This window comes from Pseudophryne corroboree, chromosome 12, assembly GCF_028390025.1.
Source record: "Pseudophryne corroboree isolate aPseCor3 chromosome 12, aPseCor3.hap2, whole genome shotgun sequence".
In the NCBI taxonomy this organism is placed as follows: Eukaryota; Metazoa; Chordata; class Amphibia; order Anura; family Myobatrachidae; genus Pseudophryne; species Pseudophryne corroboree.
The window spans coordinates 22,233,146-22,250,283 of record NC_086455.1 but is presented as its reverse complement, the minus strand read 5'-3'; the positions used below and the strand labels follow the sequence as shown (position 1 = coordinate 22,250,283).

The 17,138-nt window shown below is 46.3% G+C and overlaps 1 protein-coding gene across 4 annotated transcripts in view; it reads left to right on the top strand.

Annotated features, from left to right (window-relative positions):
• LOC134980383 (uncharacterized) overlaps positions 1-16,257 on the top strand; it is a 47,889-nt gene extending 31,632 nt beyond the window's left edge. For 2 of the 4 annotated variants that reach the window (XM_063947181.1, XM_063947183.1), the window contains 9 exons: positions 4,820-4,957; positions 6,540-6,689; positions 6,837-6,992; positions 8,685-8,831; positions 9,262-9,411; positions 11,679-11,759; positions 14,266-14,366; positions 14,737-14,805; positions 15,456-16,257. In XM_063947181.1, coding sequence (XP_063803251.1) covers positions 4,820-4,957; positions 6,540-6,689; positions 6,837-6,992; positions 8,685-8,831; positions 9,262-9,411; positions 11,679-11,759; positions 14,266-14,366; positions 14,737-14,805; positions 15,456-15,473 — 1,010 coding nt within the window. In that variant the 3' untranslated portion in view covers positions 15,474-16,257. The remainder of the gene's footprint in view (positions 1-4,819; positions 4,958-6,539; positions 6,690-6,836; positions 6,993-8,684; positions 8,832-9,261; positions 9,412-11,678; positions 11,760-14,265; positions 14,367-14,736; positions 14,806-15,455) is intronic. The other 2 variants (XM_063947182.1, XM_063947184.1) reach the window with 2 other exon arrangements.
• The last annotated feature ends 881 nt before the right edge of the window (positions 16,258-17,138 follow it).

Below are 17,138 nucleotides of genomic sequence, written 5' to 3'. Positions count from 1 at the left end.
ACGGCTGTAGCTACCTCTGTGTCGGCACTCGGCAGTCCATCCATAAGTATACTAGTATCCATCCATCTCCATTGTTTACCTGAGGTGCCTTTTAGTTGTGCCTATTAAAATATGGAGAACAAAAATGTTGAGGTTCCAAAATTAGGGAAAGATCAAGATCCACTTCCACCTCGTGCTGAAGCTGCTGCCACTAGTCATGGCCGAGACGATGAAATGCCAGCAACGTCGTCTGCCAAGGCCGATGCCCAATGTCATAGTACAGAGCATGTAAAATCCAAAACACCAAATATCAGTAAAAAAAGGACTCCAAAACCTAAAATAAAATTGTCGGAGGAGAAGCGTAAACTTGCCAATATGCCATTTACCACACGGAGTGGCAAGGAACGGCTGAGGCCCTGGCCTATGTTCATGGCTAGTGGTTCAGCTTCACATGAGGATGGAAGCACTCAGCCTCTCGCTAGAAAAATGAAAAGACTCAAGATGGCAAAAGCAGTAGCACCGCAAAGAACTGTGCGTTCTTCGAAATCCCAAATCCACAAGGAGAGTCCGACTCCAATTGTGTCGGTTGCGATGCCTGACCTTCCCAACACTGGACGTGAAGAGCATGCGCCTTCCACCATTTGCACGCCCCCTGCAAGTGCTGGAAGGAGCACCCGCAGTCCAGTTCCTGATAGTCAGATTGAAGATGTCAGTGTTGAAGTACACCAGGATGAGGAGGATATGGGTGTTGCTGGCGCTGGGGAGGAAATTGACCAGGAGGATTCTGATGGTGAGGTGGTTTGTTTAAGTCAGGCACCCGGGGCTAGACACCTGTTGTCCGTGGGAGGAATATGGCCATTGACATGCCTGGTGAAAATACCCAAAAAATCAGCTCTTCGGTGTGGAAGTATTTCAACAGAAATGCGGACAACAGGTGTCAAGCCGTGTGTTGCCTTTGTCAAGCTGTAATAAGTAGGGGTAAGGACGTTAACCACCTCGGAACATCCTCCCTTATACGTCACCTGCAGCGCATTCATAATAAGTCAGTGACAAGTTCAAAAACTTTGGATGACAGCGGAAGCAGTCCACTGACCAGTAAATCCCTTCCTCTTGTAACCAAGCTCACGCAAACCACCCCACCAACTCCCTCAGTGTCAATTTCCTCCTTACCCAGGAATGCCAATAGTCCTGCAGGCCATGTCACTGGCAATTCTGACGAGTCCTCTCCTGCCTGGGATTCCTCCGATGCATCCTTGAGTGTAATGCCTACTGCTGCTGGCGCTGCTGTTGTTGCTGCTGGGAGTCGATCGTCATCCCAGAGGGGAAGTCGGAAGACCACTTGTACTACTTCCAGTAAGCAATTGACTGTCCAACAGTCCTTTGCGAGGAAGATGAAATATCACAGCAGTCATCCTGCTGCAAAGCGGATAACTGAGGCCTTGACAACTATGTTGGTGTTAGACGTGCGTCCGGTATCCGCCGTTAGTTCACAGGGAACTAGACAATTTCTTGAGGTAGTGTGCCCCCGTTACCAAATACCATCTAGGTTCCACTTCTCTAGGCAGGCGATACCGAGAATGTACACGGACGTCAGAAAAAGACTCACCAGTGTCCTAAAAAATGCAGTTGTACCCAATGTCCACTTAACCACGGACATGTGGACAAGTGGAGCAGGGCAGGGTCAGGACTATATGACTGTGACAGCCCACTGGGTAGATGTATGGACTCCCGCCGCAAGAACAGCAGCGGCGGCACCAGTAGCAGCATCTCGCAAACGCCAACTCTTTCCTAGGCAGGCTACGCTTTGTATCACCGCTTTCCAGAATACGCACACAGCTGAAAACCTCTTACGGCAACTGAGGAAGATCATCGCGGAATGGCTTACCCCAATTGGACTCTCCTGTGGATTTGTGGCATCGGACAACGCCAGCAATATTGTGTGTGCATTAAATCTGGGCAAATTCCAGCACGTCCCATGTTTTGCACATACCTTGAATTTGGTGGTGCAGAATTTTTTTAAAAACGACAGGGGCGTGCAAGAGATGCTGTCGGTGGCCAGAAGAATTGCGGGACACTTTCGGCGTACAGGCACCACGTACAGAAGACTGGAGCACCACCAAAAACAACTGAACCTGCCCTGCCATCATCTGAAGCAAGAAGTGGTAACGAGGTGGAATTCAACCCTCTATATGCTTCAGAGGTTGGAGGAGCAGCAAAAGGCCATTCAAGCCTATACAATTGAGCACGATATAGGAGGTGGAATGCACCTGTCTCAAGCGCAGTGGAGAATGATTTCAACATTGTGCAAGGTTCTGATGCCCTTTGAACTTGCCACACGTGAAGTCAGTTCAGACACTGCCAGCCTGAGTCAGGTCATTCCCCTCATCAGGCTTTTGCAGAAGAAGCTGGAGACATTGAAGGAGGAGCTAACACGGAGCGATTCCGCTAGGCATGTGGGACTTGTGGATGGAGCCCTTAATTCGCTTAACAAGGATTCACGGGTGGTCAATCTGTTGAAATCAGAGCACTACATTTTGGCCACCATGCTCGATCCTATATTTAAAGCCTACCTTGGATCTCTCTTTCCGGCAGACACAAGTCTGCTGGGGTTCAAAGACCTGCTGGTGAGAAAATTGTCAAGTCAAGCGGAACGCGACCTGTCAACATCTCCTCCTTCACATTCTCCCGCAACTGGGGGTGTGAGGAAAAGGCTCAGAATTCCGAGCCCACACGCTGGCGGTGATGCAGGGCAGTCTGGAGCGACTGCTGATGCTGACATCTGGTCCGGACTGAAGGACCTGACAACGATTACGGACATGTCGTCTACTGTCACTGCATATGATTCTCTCACCATTGAAAGAATGGTGGAGGATTATATGAGTGACCGCATCCAAGTAGGCACGTCACACAGTCCGTACTTATACTGGCAGGAAAAAGAGGCAATTTGGAGGCCCTTGCACAAACTGGCTTTATTCTACCTAAGTTGCCCTCCCACAAGTGTGTACTCCGAAAGAGTGTTTAGTGCCGCCGCTCACCTTGTCCGCAATCGGCGTATGAGGTTACATCCAGAAAATGTGGAGAAGATGATGTTCATTAAAATGAATTATAATCAATTCCTCCGTGGAGACATTGACCAGCAGCAATTGCCTCCACAAAGTACACAGGGAGCTGAGATGGTGGATTCCAGTGGGGACGAATTGATAATCTGTGAGGAGGGGGATGTACACGGTGATATATCGGAGGATGATGATGAGGTGGACATCTTGCCTCTGTAGAGCCAGTTTGTGCAAGGAGAGATTAATTGCTTCTTTTTTGGTGGGGGTCCAAACCAACCCGTCATTTCAGTCACAGTCGTGTGGCAGACCCTGTCACTGAAATGATGGGTTGGTTAAAATGTGCATGTCCTGTTTATACAACATAAGGGTGGGTGGGAGGGCCCAAGGACAATTCCATCTTGCACCTCTTTATTCTTTAATTTTTCTTTGCGTCATGTGCTGTTTGGGGAGTATTTTTTGGAAGGGCCATCCTGCGTGACACTGCAGTGCCACTCCTAGATGGGCCCGGTGTTTGTGTCGGCCACTAGGGTCGCTTATCTTACTCACACAGCTACCTCATTGCGCCTCTTTTTTTCTTTGCGTCATGTGCTGTTTGGGGAGGGTTTTTTGGAAGGGCCATCCTGCGTGACACTGCAGTGCCACTCCTAGATGGGCCAGGTGTTTGTGTCGGCCACTAGGGTCGCTTATCTTACTCACACAGCTACCTCATTGCGCCTCTTTTTTTCTTTGCGTCATGTGCTGTTTGGGGAGGGTTTTTTGGAAGGGACATCCTGCGTGACACTGCAGTGCCACTCCTAGATGGGCCCGGTGTTTGTGTCGGCCACTAGGGTCGCTTATCTTACTCACACAGCTACCTCATTGCGCCTCTTTTTTTCTTTGCGTCATGTGGTGTTTGGGGAGGGTTTTTTGGAAGGGCCATCCTGCGTGACACTGCAGTGCCACTCCTAGATGGGCCAGGTGTTTGTGTCGGCCACTAGGGTCGCTTATCTTACTCACACAGCTACCTCATTGCGCCTCTTTTTTTCTTTGCGTCATGTGCTGTTTGGGGAGTATTTTTTGGAAGGGCCATCCTGCGTGACACTGCAGTGCCACTCCTAGATGGGCCAGGTGTTTGTGTCGGCCACTAGGGTCGCTTATCTTACACAGCTACCTCATTGCGCCTCTTTTTTTCTTTGCGTCATGTGCTGTTTGGGGAGGGTTTTTTGGTAGGGCCATCCTGCGTGACACTGCAGTGCCACTCCTAGATGGGCCAGGTGTTTGTGTCGGCCACTAGGGTCGCTTATCTTACTCACACAGCTACCTCATTGCGCCTCTTTTTTTCTTTGCGTCATGTGGTGTTTGGGGAGGGTTTTTTGGAAGGGACATCCTGCGTGACACTGCAGTGACACTCCTAGATGGGCCAGGTGTTTGTGTCGGCCACTAGGGTAGCTTAGCTTAGTCATCCAGCGACCTCGGTGCAAATTTTAGGACTAAAAATAATATTGTGAGGTGTGAGGTATTCAGAATAGACTGAAAATGAGTGGAAATTATGGTTTTTGAGGTTAATAATACTTTGGGATCAAAATGACCCCCAAATTCTATGATTTAAGCTGTTTTTTAGTGTTTTTTGAAAAAAACACCCGAATCCAAAACACACCCGAATCCGACAAAAAAAATTCGGTGAGGTTTTGCCAAAACGCGGTCGAACCCAAAACACGGCCGCGGAACCGAACCCAAAACCAAAACACAAAACCCGAAAAATTTCAAGTGCACATCTCTAATATGTACTGGCCTTGTTTCTTTAGTTTCAGGGGCTGTGCCTTCTTTGGTCGGTGCTTCTGGTGTTGGCGAGGCGGGTACTTCTCAGGATCCTGTGTGTGTTGTAGGTGCTACCCCTTTGCATGAAGTAGTGGAGTGCGTTCTTCTGGGTGCTTCAGGAGCCAGTGAGTATGGTTTGTTTGATGCTTTTGATTCTGGGTCTTTTTCTAGCTCTGGCTCGTGGTCGTCAGGTTCCCAGGGGTGTCTGCGCAAGCTGGCTAAGCTGACTAAAATCTGGCACAAAAGTGGTTCTGGCAGAGGAGTCCAACCTTGCTGGGTTAGCAGGTGTCACTGATGTGGTGAAATGTGCTAGCATGATGACGCTGCAAGATTTACACAAGCGCGTTTTCAAAAAGAACCTCAAACGAATCCCCAACAAATTTGTGGATTTGTTTCGCGCTCTCTGATCAGATGAAATGTGGTTTGGCCAAGGTCAGGAAACCAGGTGACATCAGGGAGGTTTCTTATTGTTCGAATTTGTTGTTAATGAGAGTGCTGTATTTTGCCGCTTGTTATACTGAATTGCGGGCTGCTGAACACATGAATGTCATCAAAAACATTTGGCATGGCAGTACGGATGGTGTAATGGTTAGCATTACTGCCTCACAGCACTCAGGTCATGGGTTCGATTCCCACCATGGCTCTAACTGTGTGGAGTTTGTGTATTTTCCCCGTACTTGCGTGGGTTTCCTCCGGGTTCTCCGGTTTCCTCCCACAATCCAAAAATATACCGGTAGGTTAATTGGCTCCCAACAAAAATGAACCCTAGCATGAATGTGTCTGTGTGTACATGTGATAGGGAATATAGATTGTAAGCTCCACTGGGGCAGGGACTGATGTGAATGGACAAATATTCTCTGTAAAGCGCTGCGGAATATGTGTGCACTATATAAATAACTGGTAATAATAATAAATTTGGTCTAAGGGGTAGGTGTGGAAGGAGTACAGTATGATGCGCAGTTCTGGTGGAAACACAATAATAGGAAGTCAGTTATGCCCTTTGGGGCAAAGGATGTGGAGATGTGGCTTGAGGTTTCCCAGCAGCACAGGTCCACCGCTGAAATGATGCAGTCACGTTAGGCTCCCCTTCCTTCCCGGGTGGCTGGGTTGGAAGTGGCAAAAGAGAAATGTTTTGCTTTTAATGACTCCCATTGCAGTTGGGGGGATGGGGTGTCATTTTTGCCACTCCTGCATCTGCAAGAACTGTTGGTGTGGCTCCGGGACCAGGCCTGCGGATATGGGAGACTCCTGAGCTGACCCTAGCTAAGGCCCCTCCCCAATTTGTTTGGATCAGCTCACTCTGCCTCTGTGCCCAAAAAATCCCCCCCCCCCCCCTGTCTCCCTTAGTGCCGCCCTCCTCTGCAACTTATTCGTTTCCTTATTGGTCCTCTGCTTTTTCTGGTCCCTCCCCTTCGTATCCTTTCCCTTCATTGATCTAGGAAAGTTTTTTTCCCAGTTGCCTGTGACCGCCACTTTGTATTATGCTCTGTCCTCTGCCGACTTGGCCCCAGTGACCTTGCAGGGGTCCTGGTCAATCCCTAGCTCCTCTCCCTCTCACTGCACCCCTTCCACTTCTTGCACCCCCTCTTCTCTTTGCTCAAGCCCCACTTCCTGCAGAGGCTCTGCACCCCCTCTTCCCCCTTCCCCCTGCTGTTCTGCCTGGTACTCCAGTTGCTGTGTCTACTGACCTTGTTCCTTTGATTTCAGGGACTATTGCTTCTTTGGTCAGTGCTCCTGGTGTTGGCGTGGTGGGTGTGTCTGAGGCACCTGTGCACATCGAAGTGGTCCCTGCAGCTGTAGACATGGCCCCTTTGCATGAAGTTGCGGAGTCCGTAGTTCTGGGTGCTTCTGGAGACGGTGAGTATGGGATGCTTATGATTCTGTTTTCTTTTCTAGTTCTAACTCGAGTTTGTCAGGTTCCATGGGGCGTCGGCGACCCCTCCCTTTTCCCCTTCTGTCCTCCCTGGTACTCCAGTTGCTATATGTACTGCCCTTGTTCTTTAGTTTCAGGGGCTGTTCCTTCATTGGTTGGTGCTTCTGGTGTTGGCGAGGCGGGTACTTCTCAGGATCCTGTGTGCATTGAGGTGGCCCCTCCAGCTGTAGGTGCTACCCCTTTGCATGAAATAGTGGAGTCCGTTGTTCTGGGTGGTTCAGGAGCTGGTGAGTATGGTTTGTTTGATGCTTTCGATTCTGAGTCTTTTTCTAGCTCTGGCTCGTGGTCGTCAGGTTCCCAGGGGTGTCTGCGCAAGCTGGCTAGGCTGACTAAGAAATCTGGCACTAAAGCGGTTCTGGCAGAGGAGTCCAACCTTGCTGGGTTAGCAGGTGTCACTGATGTGGTGCACTGTGCTAGCATGACGACGCTGCAAGATTTACACAAGCGCATTTTCAAAAAGAAACTCAAACGCAAATTTGTGGATTTTTTTCTCGCTCTCTGATCAGTTTTTTGCCGCTTGTTATACTGAGTTGTGGGCTGCTGAACACATGAATGTCATCAAATACATTTATTTGGTACATGACATGTTTATGTGGTCTAAGGGGTAGGTGTGGAAGGAGTACAGTATGATGCACAGTTCTGTCGGAAACACGATAGGAAGTCAGTTATGCCCTTTGGGGCAAAGGATGTGGAGGTGTGGCTTAAGGTTTCCCAGCAGCACAGGTCCACCGCTGAAATGATGCAGTCATGTTAGGCTCCCCTTCCTTCCCGGGTGGCTGGGTCGGGAGTGGTAAAACGGAAATGTTTTGCTTTTAATAAGTCCCGTTGCAGTTGGGGGGATGGGGTGTCATTTTTGCCACTCCTGATGCTTCTGCAAGAACTGTTGGTGTGGCTCTGGGACCAGGCCTGCGGATAAGGGAGACACCTGAGCTGACCCTAGCTAAGGCCCCCTCCCCAATTTGTTTGGATCAGCATGCTATGCCTCTGTGCCCTCCCCTCCCCCCCTGCCTTCCTTAGTGCATTCTTTGCCCTGCCCAACCTCTGCAACTTATTCGTTTCCTTATTGGTCCTCTGCTTTTTCTGGTCCCTCCCCTTGGTATCCTTTACCTTCCCCGCCCTTGGAAAGTTTTTTTTCCCAGTTGCCTGTGACCAACACTTTGTATTATGCTCTGTCCTCTGCCAACTTGGCCCTGGTGAGCTTGCAGGAGTCCTGGTCAATCCCTGGCTCCTCTCCCTCTCACTGCACCCCTTCCACTTCCTGCACCCCCTCCTCTCTTTGCTCAAGCCCCACTTCCTGCAGAGGCTCTGCGGCCCCTCCTCCCCCTTCCCCTGATGTTCTCCCTGGTACTCCAGTTGTTGTGTCTACTGACCATGTTCCTTTATTATCAGGGGCTGTGCCTTCTTTGGTCGGTACTCCTGGTGTACCTGTGCACCTTGTGGTGGCCCCTTCACATGAAGTGGCAGATTCCGTTGTTACAGGTGCATTTGGAGTCTGAGAGTATGGTTTAAATGATGCTTTTGATTCTGGGTCTTTTTTTAGATCTAGTTCTTGCGCTGGCTCGTGTTCGTTGTGTTCCCAGGGGCATCCGCGCAGGCTCGCTAGGCTGCTTGGCAGCGTCTAATAAATCTGGAGCTAAAGCGGTGGAGGTGGTGGAGGCCAACCCTGCTGGGTTAGTAGGTCTCACCGATGCGATGCACTGTGCTACTACGAGGGTTGCGCAAGACTGTTCACAAAAAAATCCACAAAGACAAGTTTGCAGATTTTTCACTCCTCGCACCCCATCTGCTTCCTGCACCCCATCCTCTCCGTGTGCAACCCTGCATCCTGTGGAGGCTGTGCAACCCCTCCCTCTTCCCCCCTCCCTCTACTGTCCTTCCTGGTACTCCAGTTGCTATGTGTACTGGCCTTGTTCCTTTAGTTTCAGGGGCTGTTCCTTCTTTGGTCGGTGCTCCTGGTGTTGGCGAGGCAGGTGCTTCTCAGGATCCTGTGTGCATTGAGATAGCTGGAGGTGCTACCCGTTTTTGTGAAGTAGCGGAGTCCGTTGTTCCGGGTGCTTCAGGAGCCGGTAAGTATGGTTTATTTAATGCTTTTGATTCTGGGTCTTTTTCTAGCTCCGGCTCATGGTCGTCAGGTTCCCAGGGGTGTCTGTGCAATCTGGCTAGGCTGATTGTGCCGTGGCTGACTAATAAATCTGGCACTTTAGCGGTTCCGATGAAGAAGTCTGACCCTGCTGGCTTAGCATGGGGCACTGACATGGTGCACTGTGCTAGCATGGCGGTGCTGCAAAGTTTGCGCCAGAGTGTTCGCAAAAAAAATCGACACAAATTTGTGGAGTTTCTCGCTTCTCACCCGATCCTTCCACCTTTCCACTTCCTGCACCCCATCCTCTCCATGTGCAACCACCACTTCCTGTGGAGGCTCTGCAACTCCTCCCCCTTTCCCTGCTGTCCTCCCTGTTACTCCAGTTACTATGTCTACTGACCTTGTTCCTTTAGTTTCAGGGGCTGTTCCTTCTTTGGTCAGTGCTTCTGGTGTTGGTGATGCGGAGGTTCCAGCGTGTGTTGAGGTGGCCCCTCCAGCTGTAGGCACGGCCTGTTCACATGAAGTGGCAGCAGAGTCCATCATTGTGGGTGCGTCTGGAGCCGGTGAGTATGGTTTGCTTGATGCTTTTGATTCTGGGTTATTTTTCTAGTTGTAGCTCAGATCTGGCTAAGTCTTTTGTTCTTTCTCTGGCCATTGGGGCAGCTAAGGAGCTCCCTGCCCATGTAGATTCATGCAGGCCTCTTGATTTGTTGCTGTTGCAGGGTTTGGTTGGTGTGCTTTTGAATGTGGCTTCTGATGCTTTCGAAGCTGCTCTTTTTTTGATTGGCTTTTTTGGCTGCTTTTTTCTGTGCTTTTTGGGTCACTGAGCAACAGCAGTTGCTTCCAGTTGAGCAACTGTTTCTTTGGGTTTGATTTTCTGTGATGTTTTAGTTTTGATTCGGCAGTTCCTTGTAAACTGTGGTCTTCCGAAATGGATCAATTAGGGCGGGGGCATTGGTTTACACTTCCTGCGCATGCAGATCTTTCTGTTTTCCCGATTTTCTTTACAGCCTCATACCTTCCTGGTCACCTCTTGCGCTTTCCATTGGTTGGTTCATGCTAATTTGCCCAACCAGGCCAGTGACTTTCATGTCAATCTCATAGGGGTTCTGGAAATCCACATTCCTAAATCCTCGGCTAGCTTGAAGCCCCCACATGGCAGCTGTTGTTCTGCAAGGTGAGTCAGGAGAAGTCTGCAGAGGTTGTCCAGGATACAGATGCCTTGGCACGCACTCTGCAGCTGTGTCTGTAACATCAATTGTTCTATAGCAGGCTACTAGGCACTGCCACTGCTGATCCCTAAGACAGGAGCTATCATTCTGGTTCATGTCACTCACAGCACTATGTGTGTACACTGCCCTGTGCTGTCTGCATTAGGTACCTCTGCTGGTGATTGACGGGCAGGCTCCTCAGAACCCACAAGGCCCTGGGTTCCTGCCTCGAATGCATGACACTACTGCTACGGCAGGAGCCAGATCGCTGTTTTGGATGACATGGAGGCGGTGCTTATGGAGGTCATGGGGTGGAGCTTCAGCTAAACCTTGGGGTAGGTGGTACTTCGGTGACTGAGGTGGGGGAATGGCTGATGCTTCTGGTGACTGGTAAATGATGTTGATGGTGACAAGAAAAAAGTTTATTTTCCTGTCAATACTGCACTGCGTGGGATCCTGTTGGTCTATTTCCTTAGGGGGTGCCTGAAGCTGCAGCTCCATCCGCCCCATTGTTAATCCGGCTCCGGCTGCATCTCGGTGGCATGTAACCTCTATTTTATTTGGCGAGTTTGTCCTGCTCGTTGCAGGGGACCTGGGCAATTAGAGTGGGGGACGTTTGGACTGTGCCCGTGAGGGGAGGCGAGTCTCCACAGTGTAAGTGCATCAGTAAGGATGTTGTAGTCACCCTCTAAGATTTTTACATCGGGTAAGTCTAGAATTGAGTTTGCAGCACCTGCTGGCCACCTTTCCTCTCAGGTTAATTAATAATTAAATAAAAAGATGTGACCTTTTAGCCAAGCTGTTTTTTGGGTCTGTGTCGCTATTTCATTTAGATACAGTAAGTTATGGTTCATTTCGGTTTAAGTTATTAGACGGTTTTAAATGGTTAATTAGGAATAAACCAATGGAGCTCCTAAGAACAACAGTGGCCTCTATCATTCATATTTGGTTAACTACATTTTAAAAGATCTTGGTAATATCATCTAAATATAATGTTATGGAGAAGGGCCTCTTTGGAGACAATCTTGCACGTGGGTGAGTGGTATACACCTCCTGATTGGCACATAGTGTTTAGTAGAATCCTATAATGGGCCTTAGTCTGTTTGCTTGTGCTTTAGGGCCTAATTCAGATCTGACTGCAGCAGAAAATTTGTTAGCTAATGGGCAAAACCATGTGCACTGCAGGTGGGGCAAATGTAACATGTGCAAGGAGAGTTAGATTTAGGTGGGGTGTGTTCAAACTGAAATGTAAGTTGCAGTGTAAAAATAAAGCAGCTGTATTTACCCTGCACAGAAACAAAATAATCCACCCAAATTTAACTCTCTCTGCACATGTTATATCTGACATCCCCCCACAGTGCACATGGTTTTGCCATTAGCTAACAAATTTGCTGCTGCTATCAGATCTGAATTACGCCTTTTTTTATTGTTTAATATTCAAGTTAAATAAAACATTTTTGAATGAATGAAGTTTATTTTTGTCACACACAAGTCTCCTCGTCTTTCTTTGATCAGAGTTATTTAAATCTTGTTGTGAATAAAAGTTTCTGCCATCAGGGGTGTTTACTAAGGACATACTGTATACGATCTTAATTGTTAAAATTTGTTCTTCTTTACAGTTTACAAGAAGAATTTACAGATAACTGAGAGCATGAGACAAAATGATTATGAAAACTTGAAATACCCTATTCAGGAAACAGGTAGGATCAGGATCTTAGGCTGCATGGACACTACGGGGCCCAAATGACCTTATCACATTCTAATGATAAAGGAAGTGGCCCGATGATGATTTTTTCCCCTCTAATTTTCCATTACACAAACTAAACCAGGGCTATACTCTTTAATAAAAACAATAAAATCCCTAGGTATGCGAGAGGTACAGATGAGTTACAGATTGTTCTCTGTATTGTATTGCAGCTGAGAACAATAGATGAAGGGTTTATGCTAATAAGTCACGTTGTGCCTAGGTGCAGAAAACTAGTCAAGATAACTGTGGACCCATCTGTATATGAGCAATGTCTCTAATGAGAAGTATGAGTCTAAAGGTGGGCTATTATGCTTAAAGGATATTTACATTTTTGGTGATTCTGGTGTCAATTTACATTTTTGGAATTTTCAAAAAGTAAGATATTTATAGCCCTTACAGAAATAGTATACTGTAGTTATAAAGGGTACATAAATAGACAATCACCTATGTCGGGATGGTTGACATACAATAAGAGTTGGTGAACAGCAGTGGTGCAGTTTGGCAAAAGAAAAAACCAAAGACAAAAACAAATCTGCTTAAAGCGCCTAAAAATATTAATAAATGGTTCAAACAACAGTGGGGCGCTGCCAAAAAGGCACTGTGTATGTGCCTTTGGTAATTTATGCACAAAAGGAAAAAAGGATTGGCTGCGCCTATAGTGTTGTTAGTATACCATAATGTGGAGAGCTGACAACCAAAGTATATAAAATATATTTATTAAAATAATAATAATAACACACCAATAAAAAACTATTGCACAATATATAAAAGACTTGTAAACTTGTTTATACTCTGAAAAACCGTAGATATATCTAGTGAACGGTATCCACAATTGAAATAATTAAAGCAATGTATGGAATATTAGCTCAGTGAAGATATAGATTTGTAACACTGTTTAAAAAATGTATCATTGGGGGTAATTCCAAGTTGATCGCAGCAGGAATTCTGTTAGCAATTGGGCAAAACCATGTGCACTGCAGGGGAGGCAGATATAACATGTGCAGAGAGAGTTAGATTTGGGTGTGGTGTTCAATCTGCAATCTAATTTGCAGTGTAAAAATAAAGCAGCCAGTATTTACCCTGCACAGAAATAAAATAACTCCCCCCTAAATCTAACTCTATCTGCAAATGTTATATCTTCCACACCTGCAGTGCACATGGTTTTGCCCAACTGCTAAAAAATATCCTGCTGCGATTAACTTGGAATTACCCCCATTATTCTTACATGCTTATTAAGATTGTATCGCTTAAAAAGTTTAACTTAGTGGCAGATCTTGCTACAGGTGCAGAGGCAACATGCACACTCTAGCTGGTGGAAACAGAAGTCCCGACAGTAAATAAATGTAAATTATTGATAATATATAATTATCTGTCCTAGGGCTATAAACACCGAGCGTCCTCGGTGAAGTCCACTAAAGCCCACTGATTAATTGAACATTATGGTATACTAACAACACTACAGTTTGGCAAAAGAGCAGGTTTTTGTTGGGATTGTAGAGTTAAAGTCACATGTATATGGCTTTACACAGTAGCAGATTTCGGTGTGTAATTATTTAGGAGTTCTCAGATAAGTACAGTCTTAATTGAGGGAGCAGATATTGTGTCTTTAGAAATGGTCCATGGGTGAGTGGGACAATAGTTGTAGAAGATCTCCGTGGGTAGGTTTTTTTCATTTTGAAATGGAACATATCAATTAAATGGGTGTGACTTTAGTAATGGAGCTGACTTCGGTGGGTGCGGCTTCAGTAATGGAGCAGATCTCATTGAGTGGGCGTGCTTTTAGTAATGAGCAGATCTCAGTGGGTGGTTATGACAAGTGATGGAGCAGATCTCGGTGGGTGTGGTTTAGTGATTAGTAAATGTCAGTAGGTGGGTGTGATTCTAGCGATGAACAGATCTCAATGGTTAGTGTAACTTCCATAATGGATCAGTTCTCAGTGGGTGGGCGTGACTTTGGCAATGTAACAGATCTTAGTGGATGGGAGTGACTTGCGTAATGAAGACAATCAGAGTGGGTGGGTGGGACTTAGTAATGGATCAGATCTCAGTGGGTGGGTACGACTTCCATAATGGAGATGATCAGAGTAGGTGGGTGTGACTTTAGTAATGGATCGGATCTCAGTTAGTGGATCTGACTTCAGTAATGGATCAGATCTCAGTGGGTGGGCGTGACTTTAGCAATGGAACAGATCTCATTGGGTGGGAGTGACTTGTGTAATGGAGACAATCGGAGTGGGTGGGACTTAGTAATGGATCAGATCTCAGTGGGTGGGAGTGACATGAGTTACGAAACAGACCTGACTGTCAGCCTGAATGGTGGAAAGAAATCAAATATTTACTGTTAGACAGTTTTAGGTTTCAAATGATATATTTGCAGAATATTGGTATCAGGTGTTCTAGAAACCAACTAGGAAACCGTTAGTCCGTTACTAAGCTTAATGTATTTTGCTGTCTTACAGACACATACTATTCAACAGTGAACAAGAAACCTGCAGTGAATAGAAACTATGATTTAGCTGAATTCATCAATATTCACAGTATCAGCCAGGACGGGAAGTTTGTATGTTATAATTTATTTACATTTTTATGTATTTATTGCTTGATGCGAATGTGCTCACCGTTTATATTTGAGTAATAACTATGGTTTAATCCCTGACAAACATTTTATAGATATTGGAGGTCATGTAATACATTTTGAGATGACAGAACCAGCAAAATTTATATAGAGCAGCAGTCAGTTGTAATGCATAGCCAGCCTTATAGCCGATTACCGCTTTACATTTAGTAACGAACTCGCTGAAATCTACTGGTTTTGTAATCTCGGAACCTCTTACATAACCCTATTGTCAATCAAGTACTGGCATGCAAATGTATTACAGACTAACCAACAGGAGTGAAATGCATTGAAAACATTTTAATACTGTTTGCAGATAAGGGTAGATCTCTCTCAGAAGTGTGAAGAGGATGATCTACCAGGGGAGACAGATTGTTTATTACTGGTAAGTTATATGATGACCATCACATCCATTTTCAAACAAGTACAGTCGAAACTTATTTTTGACCCGCCTGCAAACTATGCAAGGGACTGCTAGTGTCACCACAAACATGCCCTGCGCTATGAAATAAATGCTTTTAGGAGTATGATCAGGTGAAAATAAAGGCAGCAGGTGCCAAATTGAGGGCCCGCCAGAGGGCAGAGGTGTTGATTTGCAGGTTCTCCGGTGGGGAATGGTGCAGATTCATTGGACTTTCGTGGGTTCCGAGTTGCAGGATGTGACGATACCCAGGACCTTCAGTGGGTAAGGGGGATTGCAGCGTATGGTGATTTGCAGGATCTACAGTGGGAAGGGTTTTGAGGCCAACCTTCTTTGCAGCCCTTTACAGTTCTGTTTTGACCTTTCCCTACCTACTGTAGGTATATTTTTTGGGGGGTCTATTTACTAAGCCTTTCAGAGAGATGGAGTGGACAGAGATAAAGTACCAACCAACCAGCACCTAACTGTCACTTTTCAAACACAACCTGTATCATAGCAGTTGGGAGCTAATTGGTTGGTACTTTATCTGCATCCACTTTATCTCTCTCCAATGCTTACTAAATAGACCCCCATATCTGTATCTCTCTAAGTTGTTTATTTCTTCCATTCCTCAGGCACAGAGAATGAAGTGAGAGAAAAAAACAAAAGGAAATCAGCTCTGCATACAGAAAACCCCAGGAAAATGATGTGGTGGTCATTTTCCCAGAGATTAGTGCATGTGCAGTAGAGAAGTCTCCAGGAACATAGTGCGGGCGCCATTTTCCTGGAGACCTGCACAAAGCCAAGTATACTGCGCTGTCGTAAGTGGCTGTACACCAGCCCGATCCTCTTTTAAACCACCCCTGGATGACAGCGAAATTGTGGACCACAGAAAAAAACATCTTGTAAGGAGTAAAAACCCGCTCCTTATAAAAATATACTGTATTGCAAGTTATTAAAGAGGTTTACTGAGAAATGTGTTAGTTACAGCCATTGAACAAGCCAAAATAACAAATAGGGGAGGAGATAGGTTTAAAGTTCTCTGTTGACGTGAAGCCTATTGGATGTTCCATCTCAGATCCCTTGTATGTGATTGACTTATCATTCCAGGGGGTATATTTACTAAGGTGTGAGTTTGTGTCCAATCAGATTCCACTTGACCTTTATCTACCTGCTTCTAGAAGATAATAGCTAGAATCTGATTGGTTGCTTGGGTCAACATCTCCACTTCTAAAAACTTCACACCTTAGTAAATATACACCTATGTGTTTAATGTATGCACTATGTTTTCATATACAAGTTTTTATTCTTTTAAATTATAATTATTTAAAAAAAAGTACATTTTAATGTATTTTTATTGTACATGTATTTATTTTATATACATATATATATTGCTGTATATATTTCTCCTGCTTTCCCCTATAAATCTTAATAATAAATAGTGTAAAAATTTCTGATTTTTAGGTCTCATTTTAATTGGTATTGAAATAAATCCGGGCCCTTCATTGCTTTATTACCCTGCACTGGGACACATTTGTGATATCCGGAAGTATTTGAGGTGTACTAGACTGATTCCTTTATCATCAGTACGGCTGGTGTAATGGTTAGCAATACTGCCTCACAGCAACTGAGGTCATGGGTTCGATCTGAGGTCATGGACCCTAACTGTGAGCTGTTTGTATATTCTCCCTGTACTTTAGTGGGTTTTCTTCCACAATCCAAAAATATACTGGTAAGTTAAGTGTCTCCTGACAAAAAAAAATAACTCTAGTGTTTCAGTGTGCGCATGTACATGTGTTTAGGGCATACTAGATGGGGTAGTATGATATACCCCAGCGTTTGGGATACTGGCAGTCACATGACCGGGTTCAGTATGAGTTCCCGATAGACGGATGCCGGTGGTCAGTATGCCGACAGGGCGTCCCATCCAGAATCCTGACAGCGCCCGCCCGCCCCCCCCCCCCCCCCCATTAAACCCCCCCCCCCCCCATTAAACCCCCCCCCGCTAGGTGCCTAACCCAAACTTCCCCCTCTTTGTGCCTAACCCTCCCCTTCCCAGTGCCTAACCTTCCCAACCCTGCATCTTAACCGCCCCCCTTCCCCCCTCACCCACGGCTGGACGCCAGCGCATCCCGCTGTCAGGATGATCGGGATGCCAGCTGTCGGTATTGTGATGCCGGTTTACCAAGCGGCATCTGTATGTAGACGCCAGGCTTACGTCCTCCTTTGGGATCCCAGCATCAGTAGAATGACTGCCAGGATCCAGTACGTTGGGAAGCTAGCTGCTTCCCACATGACCAACCACGGCATCCCGAAAC